The 13,591-nt window shown below is 37.9% G+C and overlaps 1 protein-coding gene across 50 annotated transcripts in view; it reads right to left on the minus strand.

Annotated features, from left to right (window-relative positions):
* Nucleotides 1-13,591, minus strand: part of ABI3BP (ABI family member 3 binding protein) — a 223,318-nt gene that overhangs the window by 34,210 nt on the left and 175,517 nt on the right. For 29 of the 50 annotated variants that reach the window (XM_072722113.1, XM_072721931.1, XM_072721907.1 and 26 more), the window contains 4 exons: nt 13,341-13,418; nt 9,115-9,180; nt 7,345-7,419; nt 46-123 (listed from right to left, as the gene is read on the minus strand). In XM_072722113.1, coding sequence (XP_072578214.1) covers nt 46-123; nt 7,345-7,419; nt 9,115-9,180; nt 13,341-13,418 — 297 coding nt within the window. The remainder of the gene's footprint in view (nt 1-45; nt 124-7,344; nt 7,420-9,114; nt 9,181-13,340; nt 13,419-13,591) is intronic. The other 21 variants (XM_072722100.1, XM_072721947.1, XM_072722071.1 and 18 more) reach the window with 1 other exon arrangement.

A 13,591-nucleotide genomic window follows, 5' to 3' on the forward strand; every position in this document is an offset into this window, starting at 1 on the left:
TAGCAGAGTAGAGCAAAGTAAGGGAGTCAGTATCTTGCTTCTTACCTGGTTTTTTTGTGGAGTGGGGAGAGTCCAGTGATACATTTTTACCAGCACCTGATGGTTTTGGTGCTTGCTTGATCCCTATAAGTAGAGATAAGGAAAGGGAGTAAGTAGATAGCAAAAATGTGTTAAATGTTTTTTTCATACAAACTTGGTAATGAGTAATAATATGCATTCAATACGGAGCAGTGGCATTGGTGTCTTTATGCCCAGACATTTTAATTGGCTTCTCCTGTCTGCATATAGAAAATATTCAAAGTCCTATATTCATGAACTGTAATGGTTTTTCTGAAGAGTTAAGTGTTTGATTGAGGATCATGGTTTTGTCTTAATTTTCCATGATGTCCACTCTGCACCACCTTCCTGGGTGGTATGGTCTCACCAAACAGACTTCATCTTCAGTGATTGGGCATTTTTTTGCCAATATTCATGAGTACATCCTGTGGTTTCAAAAAAGTTTTCCTTCAACCCCTCCAATGCTCGCCCCCAAAACCTCTTAAAATTCCAACGTGTTTGGATTTATACTTGGTAAATTGACTTTAAAAATATTCCGGGAGAAGCCTTGGCTGTTACGCTGTGTAGGCCACAAACTGGATCTGTTCCTTTGGGATTTGTGAATAGTCCTGGGCAGGGCCAGAGCTCCAAATTGTGATTTGGAAGAAATTGATCTGAAAATTGTTTTGTGTGATATTTTATCTTCTAAGTCTCTCAAATGCAATCTGGTGGTTATTACTTAGTCATTCACATAAATACCCATGCTTGGAGTTTGGATATCTATCCTAAGGAGAGGGGGAGCTGATTTAAGTTTTGTCTTTTTTTTTTTGACATATTATGTTTTTATATCATAAAATAATCCTTCTCAATGTGGCTGACAGTCATCCTTATGAGAGGACAGAAACAGACATTATCCATACAAACAGTCAAGAATCCATTCTCTGAGGGCCTGACTATAAACATATTTAAAAAATTAGAATATTTAATATACTAGTCTGTACATTAACAAGGACAACCAAAACCACAACCTTGTTTTGAGTATTCATGTTCTAGGGACTATGTAGTGACATTACACATTTGATCTCATTTAATGTGCAGGCAGATGAATTAAAATAATATTGATTAAAATACAGGAGAAGGTTTGCTTGCCAAAAATCAAATATTAGCACATTGATAAATTATTATAAATCAATATTTTATTAACATAGTAATAACATAATTATTAACATAATCATTATTATTATAATTATAATTAACATGAATCTACAAATCCTAGTATTGCAATCCCATACTCTCTGCTCCTTGAATAAGGGATGATATATAAAATCATGGAGAATGTATGGAGTCATGAGTTAAATGTTGCTTATTTGTAGTAGGAAGAATATGTTTTGGGGGTCAATGACTATTTTGTGGCTAATCCCACAGGCATGGCAAAAACAAATGGCTCATTAGTTTTTTTTCCTGTGCCCACTCTCAGTGTAACGTGGTCAGAGAAAGGACTTGGTTGAGTGGTTTGGTTGGAAAAGAACTCATTTGTTCTTGGCATAGAGGAAGGGAAAATATTTCCCTTTATGTCCCTGGGATAACCTGGCTTGGTGAGACGGATTTACCACTACTTTTTCAGAGTAAAAAATGTACTGCGTATTCTAGAAGGCTAGTAGATTATGCATGCCTTTACTGATTCTTCTTCACAGCATTTTCCCTAATCTTTCTAATTGAAAAATTGAAAAACACGAAGTTATTTTGGCTCAAAGCACCTTCCATATTCACTATCTGATTTAATCCTTACAATGTGGGAGATACCGCTCAGGTCCCAGAGGTGAAGAGACCCAAGGCAAGGGAAGATTCAGCAGCTCACGGCTAGGAAGATGGGACTCAGACCCAGCCTTGCTGTTAACCACTAAGTGGCATAGCACAGCGTCCTGTTTCTTGTCAGGTTCTTGCTTCTATCGGTCCTCAAAGAGATGCTAAGAAACTTTAGCTTTAAAGTCCTATCCTCTGTCTTTTGGGTGGTTTCAGGCATCATGAGGCATCAACATTGTGGTCAGATGTCTCTGGCTGGCAAGCATGTGTCATCCAACCACGCCACTAGTGTGTGGGACTCGGAGGACAGCAGATCTCGGCAGCGGACAAGTCCTCTAAGCCACAGGGACTAGTGAATTGGAGATACAGGAGAGAATACAAAATTCTACAAGATTATGAATAAGACCAAAGATACAATTTCCCTGGCTTTTTTTCTAATGAGAAAAATCAGCAGAAACCAGCTATTGTGTCACTTTCTGTACAGGTAGAGACAGAAGCATCTTACTGTTAGGATCCTTAAACATAAGTACCCAATTCAATCAGTGGCTAACTTGGACTTTCTTCAGCCTTCAGAAACATAAATATTGGCAGGGTCTATAAATGTTGGTAAGAGCCCTGCCAAAGGCAACCATGGGGCTCAGGGAAAGGGTATCAACCTGGGACAGGAGGATGAACTCCAGCTCTAGCCATGCCTACACCTTGCTGTGGTCTGCATGTCAGCCAGGCAGCAATGTGAGCACCAGAGCCCAGACATCAGTGAACTTCTTTTGCTCTGAATCAGAGAGCAAGTGAAGGCCAGAGGTAGCAGAGAGGCAACGGGAAGGCAAAGGAGAAAGCCAGGAAGAGAGATAATATGGAGAAAGAATTCTCAGGAATTGGCACTTAATCAGCTAGTCTGGCCCAGGCTGTGACCTGAATTCTTTTTCCCTCAGGCAGGATTAATCAACATATTTTCTAAAGGGCAGAGTTGGCTCTGGAAGCACCAAGTGGAGCATTAGCAAGCCCCCCAATTGCCGTATGGGAGTTCTCCAAAAATCTCTGGATTTACATAGTTTACCCTTTAGCAATTTATTGTCAAAAATGAAGTAATGATTTGGGTATTTTTAACCATGGTAACAAAAAATGTTGCAAACAAACACAGTAAACCGAAAATCCATTTCCAAATGCATTAGACACTATTCCCTGTGACCAAAAAGGGGTGGCATTTATGCATGATTGGTCTCTGTGCCTTTGTCTCCAAATCTTAGCACCTTGCTAAAAAGCCAGGAGTGATGAGCCAGCAGACTGGAAGGGTTAGCCACAGCCCAGAAAAACACATTCCTCATCTCAGAGGAGTCTGGTTTTTGGTTGTCAAGCACGCTCTGTGGGGGCAATCAAGTGTGGATTCCTCATTAGGAGGCAGAGAGAGAAGTCTCAGGTTCAAGTATTTAACATATCTGCTAAACCACATGTGTCAAGTTGGTTTCCAGACTACACGGTGCCTGAAACATAATGGGCCTTCAATAAATAGTGGTTGGATGAAAGAGTACCTGGTACAGCTCAGGAACTTCCTTCTACAGGGAGAAAGTTGGAGATTAACCCTTGATAAGAGAAGCTAGCCTACTCTGTGCTGGGCAGACAGTAAACATTTTCAGCTTTGTGAACCATACTGTCTCGTCACAATTGTTCCTACCATTCAATTATGAAAACAGGCTATGCTTCAACAAAACTTTATTTATGAAAACAGGCCAGCTTAACCTGTGGGGCTACAGTCTTTGTTATCTCCTGGTCTAGCGCATGCTTGTTGCATCTCCACGGTGTAGATCTGAGATGGGCTGTCATTTTTAGAACACATCAGTGGAGCTAAAACACATCTCTGGAAAAACTATAGAAGCAGAGTGCTGGAAAAATAACTACCTATAACCTCAGTGTTTGTAGGCTACTTGCAGACTTTGAAGTGGAGGCATATTTACAAATATAGCTAAGAAATGTGTATAACCCTGGGCAAATATCTGTAATGATGTTATGAAATAAGAAACTTGGCTCAAGATGGTTTAAAGATTCCTGGGGTTTATGGAACCACTGCAAGATTTTTGTAGAGGCCTGAATAATGAAAAGTCCATAGTTTTGAGGCCTCAATCTCTTTTTTAGTCTTCCACAAGCATGATTTTAAGTGGCATAAGACCATGAAGAATATGTCTTATAAATAATCCTAAACACTTCCTTTATCAACTGTTTTTTTTTAAGATTTTATTTATTTATTAATGAGAGACATGAGAGACAGAGGGAGGCAGAGACACAGGCAGAAGGAAAAGCAGGCTCCAGGCAGGGAGCCCGATGGGGACTCGATCCCGGGTCTCCAGGATCAGGCCCTGGGCTGAAGGTGGCACTAAACCACTGAGCCATCCGGGCCGCCCTGATTTTTCTTTTTAATGTAAAATATCCAGGCTGAAAATTTCAGGATGAAAAACTACAGGAAAATGTAGGAGAGATGGATGAATAATAAAGATAAGTAATCTGGGCAAGATGTCAAAGTTGATTAGGAATCAGATGATGCAGAAATTAAGTCTCATTAAGACTCAATAGAAGCATAGTGGGACTGGGTCAGAGAAGAAAATTAACAATGTAAATAACTACATTTCTGGTAAACAGCAGGAACCAAATTATGCAGAATCAAATTAATGTGGACACATGTAAATCAATATTCTAGAGAGAAGAGATTTTATTTTATTTTTTAAAAAATTTTTATTTATTCATTTGAAAGAGTGAGAGAGAGAGAGAGAGAGCAAAAGGCAGGGGAGGAGCAGAGAGAGAAGCAGACTCCCCACCGAGCAGGGAGCCTGATGCAGGGGCTCCATCCCAGGACCCTGAGATCATGAGCTGAGCTGAAGGCAGATGCTTAACCAACCAAGCCCCCCAGCCACCCATTGAGAGAAGAGATTTTAAAACACTCTTTTTCTCACAAATTTTTAAAAACCTTATTCTTGAAGCAAATAGTCGGAGAGATATTAAATTTTCTTTCATAATATCCTACATGTCATCTGTAATTTTCAATGTTTATACCATTTATGTCTTTTTTTGCCTTATCGCATTGGCTGAATATTTCACTACTATTTTCAGCATAAGTGGTAAAAGTAGGAAACCTTGTGATCTTGATGTTAGGAGAAAAATATTCACTATTAAGTATGCTGTTAGGTGCAGGTTTTTCAGGTGTCCTTTATCAGAGTGAGGAAAATTCCTTCTATTCCTAGTTTTCTGAGAATTTCATCACTAATGGATTTTGAATTTTTTTAAAGATTTTTATTTATCCATTCACGAGAGATGGAGAGACAGAGACATAGGCAGAGGGAGAAGCAGGCTCTCTGTGGGGAGCCTGTTGTGGGACTTGACTGGGGGACTTTGGGATCACAGCCTAAGTCAAAGGCAGATGCTCAACCACTGAGTGACCCAGGCATCCCTGGATTTTGAATTTCATCTAATGGTTGTTTTTTGTATTTATTGAGGTGACCGTATGACTATTCTCCCTTTCTCTGGTAATGAGAATTATATGAATTTGTTTGAATGCTGAGCCAACCTTGCATTCCTGAGGCAAATATCATTTGGTTGTTATGTGATATTGTAGTAGACACGGAGATACATAACCCAGAAACCCAGACCTCCAATCAAAGCACTCTCAGCTGAGGCTGATCCTGAAGGAGGTGAAAGAGAATGCCATCTGCTGACTTCATTCCCCACAGTTGGGCAGCATTTCATGAAGGGGAATCTCAACAGACAATAGAACATAGAATATGTGCAATGCATTTTGGTTGGGAAGGGAGGTAGAGCAAAGGAAGCAGACAGTGAGCTCAGCTTTCTCTACCTGTGCTCACCAGCCCATTTCTATTAGCAACCAACTAATTAAAATGAAGAAGCTCTGCAAAGAGGTCATCCTTCCACAGTTTAATCAGATGAGTTAATACTACAAAGCTAATTTCATCTACACAAATGAGTAATAGATGTCAATTTGTGTTACAGGGGCTCTGAAAAAAATGTTTATATTGTAGATAGACTTCTAATAATACTGTTTTCCTTCTGGAAGACAATTAGCATTTTCCTAGTGAGAATCAATACTTGGTAACACTGAAGGTTAATGACTTTCAAGTTTGATCATAGCTACCTGTTCTTTCATTTGCTTTGTTGACACAAATGCTTTCTTTTATTTTTACTTAGACAAACTCCAGGGAAGCACTTTGACTATTAACAAGGTGGTTCTGTTTAGAGCCAGATTGTTTATGTCAATCTGAGAAACTATGCATTGCCTAATCCCACAGTTGGGAATAGTAAAAGGAACAGCTGAGCACAAATAGATGTTGGAAAGCTTTCTTGCTTTTCATGAGTCAGGGGTTTATAGTTATTGCCTCATTAAATGACTTGAAGGAAAGTGGATTCCTAGAACTTCACACACTGTAATAAACTAGTAAAAAAAAAACATTTTAAAACAAATCTAAATTATTTTTAGACCAAATATCTTTAGGTATTATACACATCTCTTTCTCATTAGGGAACCATCATGGATTAAATATATACACATTAAAGACATTCTAATTTCTAGGTTTTTTTCCATAAGCAAGCACATGATTTGTACTATTCCAAAAAATATTGTGGGGCACTGGGGTGGCTCCATTGGTTATGGGTCCAACTCTTGATTTTGGCTCAAGACAAGATTTCAGGGTCATGAGATAGAGACCCATATGGGGCTCTGCACTGGGCATGGAACCTGCTTAAAATTCTCTCTCTTTCTCTCCCTCCCATCTCTCCCAATCTTTTAAATGAATGAATGAATACAAGGAAATTCATGTTTCACACTGCCAACAAATGCAGGTATTTTTTTTGGGGGGGGGGTTTATTTATTTATTTGAGAGAGAGAGAAAGAGAGAGGAAGAAAGAACACAGGGAGGGAGAGTGAGAGGGAGAAGCAGACTCCCCCACCAAGCAGAGGGCCCAATGTGGGCCTTCATCCCAAGACCCTAAGATTGTGACCTAAGCTGAAGGCAGATACTTAACCAACTGAGCCACCCAGGTGCCCCCCAAAATGTAGGTCTTATAAAAAAAAAAAAAACAATGGTACTTGTGAAATTGCCAACTTAAAAACCAAGTGATATAGTCTTGAAGACTGAACCTGTATATGGAAAGTGGTTTTGGAATTAGAGAAAACAACTATTTTGATATTATCTTTCAATAATACATATTATACATATTTAATCAGGAACTTTTCAAGAATCAAGCCTATATATGGTAGCTGATTGAGTGGTCTGAGTTTAGAAAAGAAAAATTCTTTTTCAGTGTTTTCAGAGACACACCAATTTTTGATGTTGGAATGTTACAATTTCCAATTACGGATATATTAAGAACTTCCAAAACTGGTAAAAAAAAAAAAAAAAAAAAGAAATTGAAGTGTGAATTCAACAAAAGTACTTCAAAAGTATTTTGAATAAAAACATTTAAGTTTAGAGAGGATCAAAAAGGAAATAAATTTGTGATCATTACCTGTTCCCATTCCATTCCCTTTTGGCATCCTACTGGGTTTGAGTCTACTAGGTCTTGTAGTTGTCTTGTTCAGAACTATAATAAAGTGGGAAATAAATAGGTTAGAAATTTTCCTATTAAAACTTTGCAGCCAAGGCAAACAGAAGTTCTCAGAGAATTGGAAGTCATTTAGGCAACAGGAAAATGCTTGCTTACCAAAAACTATTGCTTTATAATATGGAAACCACAATTCTGGTTTTTAAATCAGACTTGAATTTGGGCATAGAGACCTGATGTTTTTACTCTGAGGTGATCACTGGGCTTAAAGAACTAACTGGCAAGGGAGTATATACAACTAAATGGGAAATCCCTCACCTCATTTATAAGCACTAGATACATTTCAAAACAGAACTGAAGAAAAATCAGGACTACATATAAACCCAATTAGAAACCAAAACTTGAAGCATCTTTATGTGCCAAGGCCTTAATTCATAACTCATAAGTTGGTGGGTCTCTTGCCGGGGTCTTTAGGTACAGCTGTTCCCTCAACCTGGTACAAGTCCATTGTTGAACACAGAGTATGATGAAATCATTTTAATTTCTCTCCTGCTCTATGGAGAGACAGAGCATTACCAATACTTTAAGAGGTCACCTGTCTTATCCTCTGGAAGACTCTTCAAGGAAAAGCACCAAGGGTGTTGTGGTTGAGAGAGCAAGTTCCAGAGGCAGATTGCTTGCCTTCTAGTCTACTTCCTAGCTATTCTCATGCCTTGGCTTCCTCAACTGTACCCTACAAGATGCATAGCAAGCCTCAGTCAATGTTAACCACTGTTGTTACAGTTTCATTATTTCGTAGAAATACTTAATATAACCAGCCACACATTAAGCTCTCAACAGCTATCATAGTACAGAGGGCACATGGAGATATGTTTGTTGATAAAAGATGTCTGTGCCTAATTACCTTTAGATATTGGAAAATTACTGCAAAAAAACACATGGAATATCCATAAACCAAAGGATAGAAATAATTGTTTCTTTTCCCACATCCCTGGAGAGAGGTTGACCAAGAACATTAATTTATAAGCCAGTTTCATGATTCAGAACTTTAAGAAGACAGAACTGCATCAACAAAGGGGCAGAAAAGCCCAGTGTCTTTGGTCCAAATTTTGCTTTAGCACAAGGGCAATTTACATGAACCAGATCAACCTCTCCAAGTTAACTTTCCCTTAACAAGCTCCAGTGAGGGAGATCCTAACTTTTGGAGAATTCAATAAATGTAAAGTATTTCCCAATGTTTAGTTATCATTTTTACTGTGTACAACCTGTAAATTGTGTCTGTGTGTGTTTTATTACCTGAAGGAATCAAGTACAAATGTTCTCCCAGAACAAGAATCTTTTCTATTAGAAGTGACCATCTCTTCTTAAAGAACATTTGAGAGCTAGTAGTATCCGAATAGCTAACTCTAATGCTTTTCCTATAATTGCCATAGAAAATTGAAGGAGTATGTATGAGATTTACATACAAATGCTATTCTAAAAATGCTTCTATGTTGATAAAGTTCCATGGAGTCTTTATATCTGCTCATCCTTAAAAACCTTAGTCATGTTTTATCACTACCATGTATTCATCGTTACCTCTCTACTTATCTACAAGGACCGGAATTTCTGCACATAGTTTATTGCCATTTAAGGATATATATCCCTCCTTTGGTGTATGTTGCTGTTTCAATACATTTTATACCTTCCCAGGTATGCTAATTATTTAGGTCACTGGAAAGAGGAACAACTTACCAGGTCTGATGTGTACTTTGTCTGGTGTTCTGGGCCTCACAGAAGTAGTATACAACCTGTGTGGTGCTGAAACAGAGGCAAAGCTTCATAGTTAGTAACTAATATTTCATCAAATGGGGATTTAGCATCCTAGGGACCAAAACTCATACATTTTGCATGGAAGTAGAAAGGATATCCTGAAACCTGCAATCATGCATTACAGCACTGCTGCTAAAGAAAATAAAACAAGTAATCATCTTCATGACTGGAAATAAAGGCACACACAGACTGAGGTAGGTCATTTGCAATATGTGGTAAGGATTAGTTTTCATTTAGTCCATATTTCTCAAGGGTATTTATTTTACCCAACGGTTGCTTAACATGGTAAATATAAGCCAACTAGCCATCCATCTAGCCTTCTGTCAGTCTGTCCGTCCGTCCGTCCATCCATCCATCCATCCATCCATATCTCTCAATTAGGAAGTCATAGTGGAACATTATTTTGCCAAAGAAGACAGGTAATCTCAAAGTAAATACCTATATTTAGGTAGGTTAAAAGAATAGGAGCATGTGGTCCTAACTCATGAGCCCTGAAATGAATACTCATTTAGTCCTATCTGTTAAAGCTTTAGGAATAGGAGACAATGACCTCTGTTGCCCCTGCCTATCAAGAGAGGGCTAGTAAGGAACAAGAACTGGGACAAGCCCTAGGGAGCAAAACACTGCCTGTCATTTCCTGCTCCTTGGTCCTTAGGGCCTGGCACAGTGATGACTCCTAACGAAGACTTGTTGAATAAATTTTAAAAAATGAGCGACCATTGTAAGCAGGCAAAATCATAACGAACTCCACTGAAATACTTTTGCTTCCTAAGGTTTTAAAGTGTGGTTTTATCCTGGAATTCCTTCATTTTTCCCTCCTCTACTCTCCTCTTTGACATACTGCACTGCCTCCTTACCACCAACTCTCATGGTAATTTAATGCTTTAAGACTGGAAAAAATTTTTCTTGCAAACTGTGTGAGTAGATTACATAGTTTTGATGATTCTGTTCACATCTTGAGTGGGTATTTATATAATCATAAATCAGCAATGCTTTGCCTACCATGTTAAAAAAAAATACACCTGTGAAACAGATTATAATGTAGCTCATTTATAAGCTTCCAACGTGGAGACTGATGAGCAGAATTTTGCCATACTTCAGGCCAAAAACAGCAGACACATGCTGAAATTCTCTGTAGGGTTAGTGTGGGCCTTTTAAACTGTAGCAGCTAGAGTGAACGGAGCACAGATGTTCTACAAAATTAATTCTCATTACACCCTAAAATGTGTAATGATGATTTGCAAAAGCTTGTCTTCAAAATTACCTTTGAGAGTGGTAGGATTCCCTGTGAATTTCAGCTATTTCAGTTTTTCATGTTAATTTCCTCAGTGTTAGATTATTTTAAAGTAATATAAAGATCATGGTTCTTATTAGTCTCATTCTAGAACAAATATGAGTTTGAAAACTTTAGACAGGAAAGGGATGTAAAGCAGAACACAAATAATCAGGCCTATACTCAGTATTTCAAAGTCACAGGATCAGAATTTTTGCTTTACTTCCCCCCCACAATCTTTACTTAAATCTAGACAATTTTTCATATGAGAGTTAGAGGATTACTTCAGTTTAGACTGTGAGTTACTCATATAGTTCATCACTGAAAAACACATGGCCTTGAGAAAATTGCTCTAGGGTTTTAATTTTAAACTGAAAAAAAAAAAAAGACAAAGGAGCTTTGTGAACATATGTCCACATAGTTTTTAATGACATAATAATTTTAAAAGATGCTTTTGTACCTATTTTTATAAAAATCTATTTAAGAAGAGCATTAAGAAATACTATATGAAGATACCATCAGAAAGAAAAACAGGATTATAGGAGAAACACCTTGAAGATCTCATGCTCTGCCCAGCACAGGGAGAGGGTAAGGAAGATATAATTTTCCTGGGTGGGGCAAGACTAAGGGAGTGGAAATGAGTCAAATAAACAGTGACCCTAAAGTATCTCTAGTCAAGTGGATTTCTATTATGGTTTGAAAAAGGCAAAGAAAAGCTTGAACATTTCAGGGCTTTGGTTCTGGTGTGCTGCAGGGAATTGTCAGACAAAGGGGCAAGGGTGTCACAGAGAAAAGAAGCTAGAGATTCAGGTTTTAGGCACAAAGTTTCTTTGGAGCACTTGGGTCCCCCATCAAGGAAGGTTTGGAGATCAAAAAGCCACACAGGCCATGGTACATGCGTTGGGAGAGAGCAAAGATCAAGAGGAGTCATTTCACCCCTCTGGCAGCTCTCTCAAATTGCTGTGTGCTGTCTTATGCCTTTAATGACTGATGTTAAAAACACAATACAAAAACCAAAACAGATGACTGACGTCCTCTTTAGCAGAGCTCAGGTACACATTTATGAGGGTTTTATGAGGGTGACACATAGCATAGCTTTGTGAAAGTGGACCTTCTTGGGAAATGCAGTGTATTGGGCTGGCCCAGATTGTGAATGCTACTCCCTTCCTTAAGATGGGTTCTTTCCTAGGGTGTTCTTTGTCACCTCATACCAGTGAATCCCTGGTGAGCTCACTCTAAAGATCCTTGGTCCAAGCCCAGAGAAGTGATGAATCCTAGGGCAGCACAGTTTAGGCCAAGCTAATTATCCTCGGAACATACAGTACATTGTATAAATATGTTAAGACATTTCATATAATGATATCAGATCCTGGATATACATCAATCATGAAATTCCTATCTAGTAAAACCATGTTCTAGAAAGAATGATAAAAATTCCACATACGCTAGTAATGGTGACACAATACTGATATTCCCATTAAAATAAGAAAAAGCAAAGCAAGGAAAATCAAACCTCTTTTATTCTTAATTCTGAAATCTATAAAGCTCTAAAAAGCTGGAATCTTTTTCATTTGGCGACACAACTGAATAGTCTTTTTTTATGCTATTTATAAATATTTATATATTTTGCTGCAGAAACAATGTTTTTAATTTTGAGAATCCAACTATCTTCTATTAAGACACTAATTGTTTCTATTAAGCAAAAATACAAAAAAAATAAGCATAGAAAAACGAGGAAGTGTTATGGATGCAACGTGATTGAAATGGTTGAAGCTGGTCATGAGGACGTGGGAGAGCTGTCATGTTAGGTTTCTTCTGTGTGGATTTATAAATAAATACAAAGTTAATAAATAGAAAGGTAATAAGGTTTTAAACGTTTGTTATTTTCCTAATAAAAAATGAAACCAAACAAGTAAAAAAAGATTGAGAAAATTTACAAGAAGTGTCCTATGCCATAAAGTGTTCTAGTTATGTTTATTTAGCATAAGTACTGCTCTGCTTACTATAAAATACCTTAACATTAGATGTTTAAATAATTTTTTTACTATTTCAAATTTCTTGCACCAAATTTTTGCCACAAATTATGACTGACAAGAAGTAAAATAGATGTGTCTTCCAACTACTTAAAAAAAAGTTTACTTTTGGGTTTTGGGCTTCCTACCACATGATAGATGTAGAGATGAACAAAAGCAATAATTTAGAACAAAAAGAAAAAAAACACAAAAATATCAGAAATCCACAACTGATTCTCACCTAAGTAAGATAGAAAAATACAAAAAAGATAGACTTCTAAGAACAGGGTGATAGAACTTTGTGTAGGTGAGTTCACTTCCCAAGAAGTAGAAAGGAAGAAATAAAAGGAAATCTCTCTCAAACCCTCCCTCGGTGTTTAAATATTAAGTCATCTCTAAAAAATGATTCTTCTAGTTTCCTTCCTCAGGCCACAATATCAATATGCTCATGGAGAGGAGGAGATGGGATAGAGAAAGGCAGGGAGAGAGCGAGCAAGGGGGAAGGAGAGGTGAATGGGGAAGAGAAAAAAGCTAAAACAGACTATTCTTATTTAGATGTGGAAAATGAGGCAAATGAAGTTTAAACAAAGAAAAAAGGCCAGATGGGGGAGGCTTTCCTTCTTAGTTCTCAGCATCATGTGGTCAACCCTATATTCAAAAGCCAAGTTCTAACTGAAGAAATGGTCTTCCCTACATTTGAGTGACCTGCATATAAACATTCCTATTTGGCTGATGTCCTGCACCTACGAAATGATGGAACCGAATTCCACTATGATGAAAACTGACATTCTGAAAAGAAAACTTCTTTCCTGCTTAAAAATGAAAGAAAAGCACTTTACTATACGGAAAGGAAATAGCATTACCTGGAGTTGTCTTTGCCAATTCAGTTGTTAGTGGAATCTTAGTTGTGAAGACTCCTTGGGTGGATTGGTGTGTTTCTGCTGGGGAAGAACACAGTAAGGCGGCTGGCTTTCAATAATTATCACCCTCAACATGTCAAAAAAAATCACCCCACATTTTCCACCCTGTGCATTGATGAGAGGGAAACTGCATGTATAAGTATGCCTCATCATCACAAAATCTCAAGGTTAAAGGTAACTTTTAATAACTCATT

Source organism: Vulpes vulpes, chromosome 1 (genome assembly GCF_048418805.1).
Source record: "Vulpes vulpes isolate BD-2025 chromosome 1, VulVul3, whole genome shotgun sequence".
In the NCBI taxonomy this organism is placed as follows: Eukaryota; Metazoa; Chordata; class Mammalia; order Carnivora; family Canidae; genus Vulpes; species Vulpes vulpes.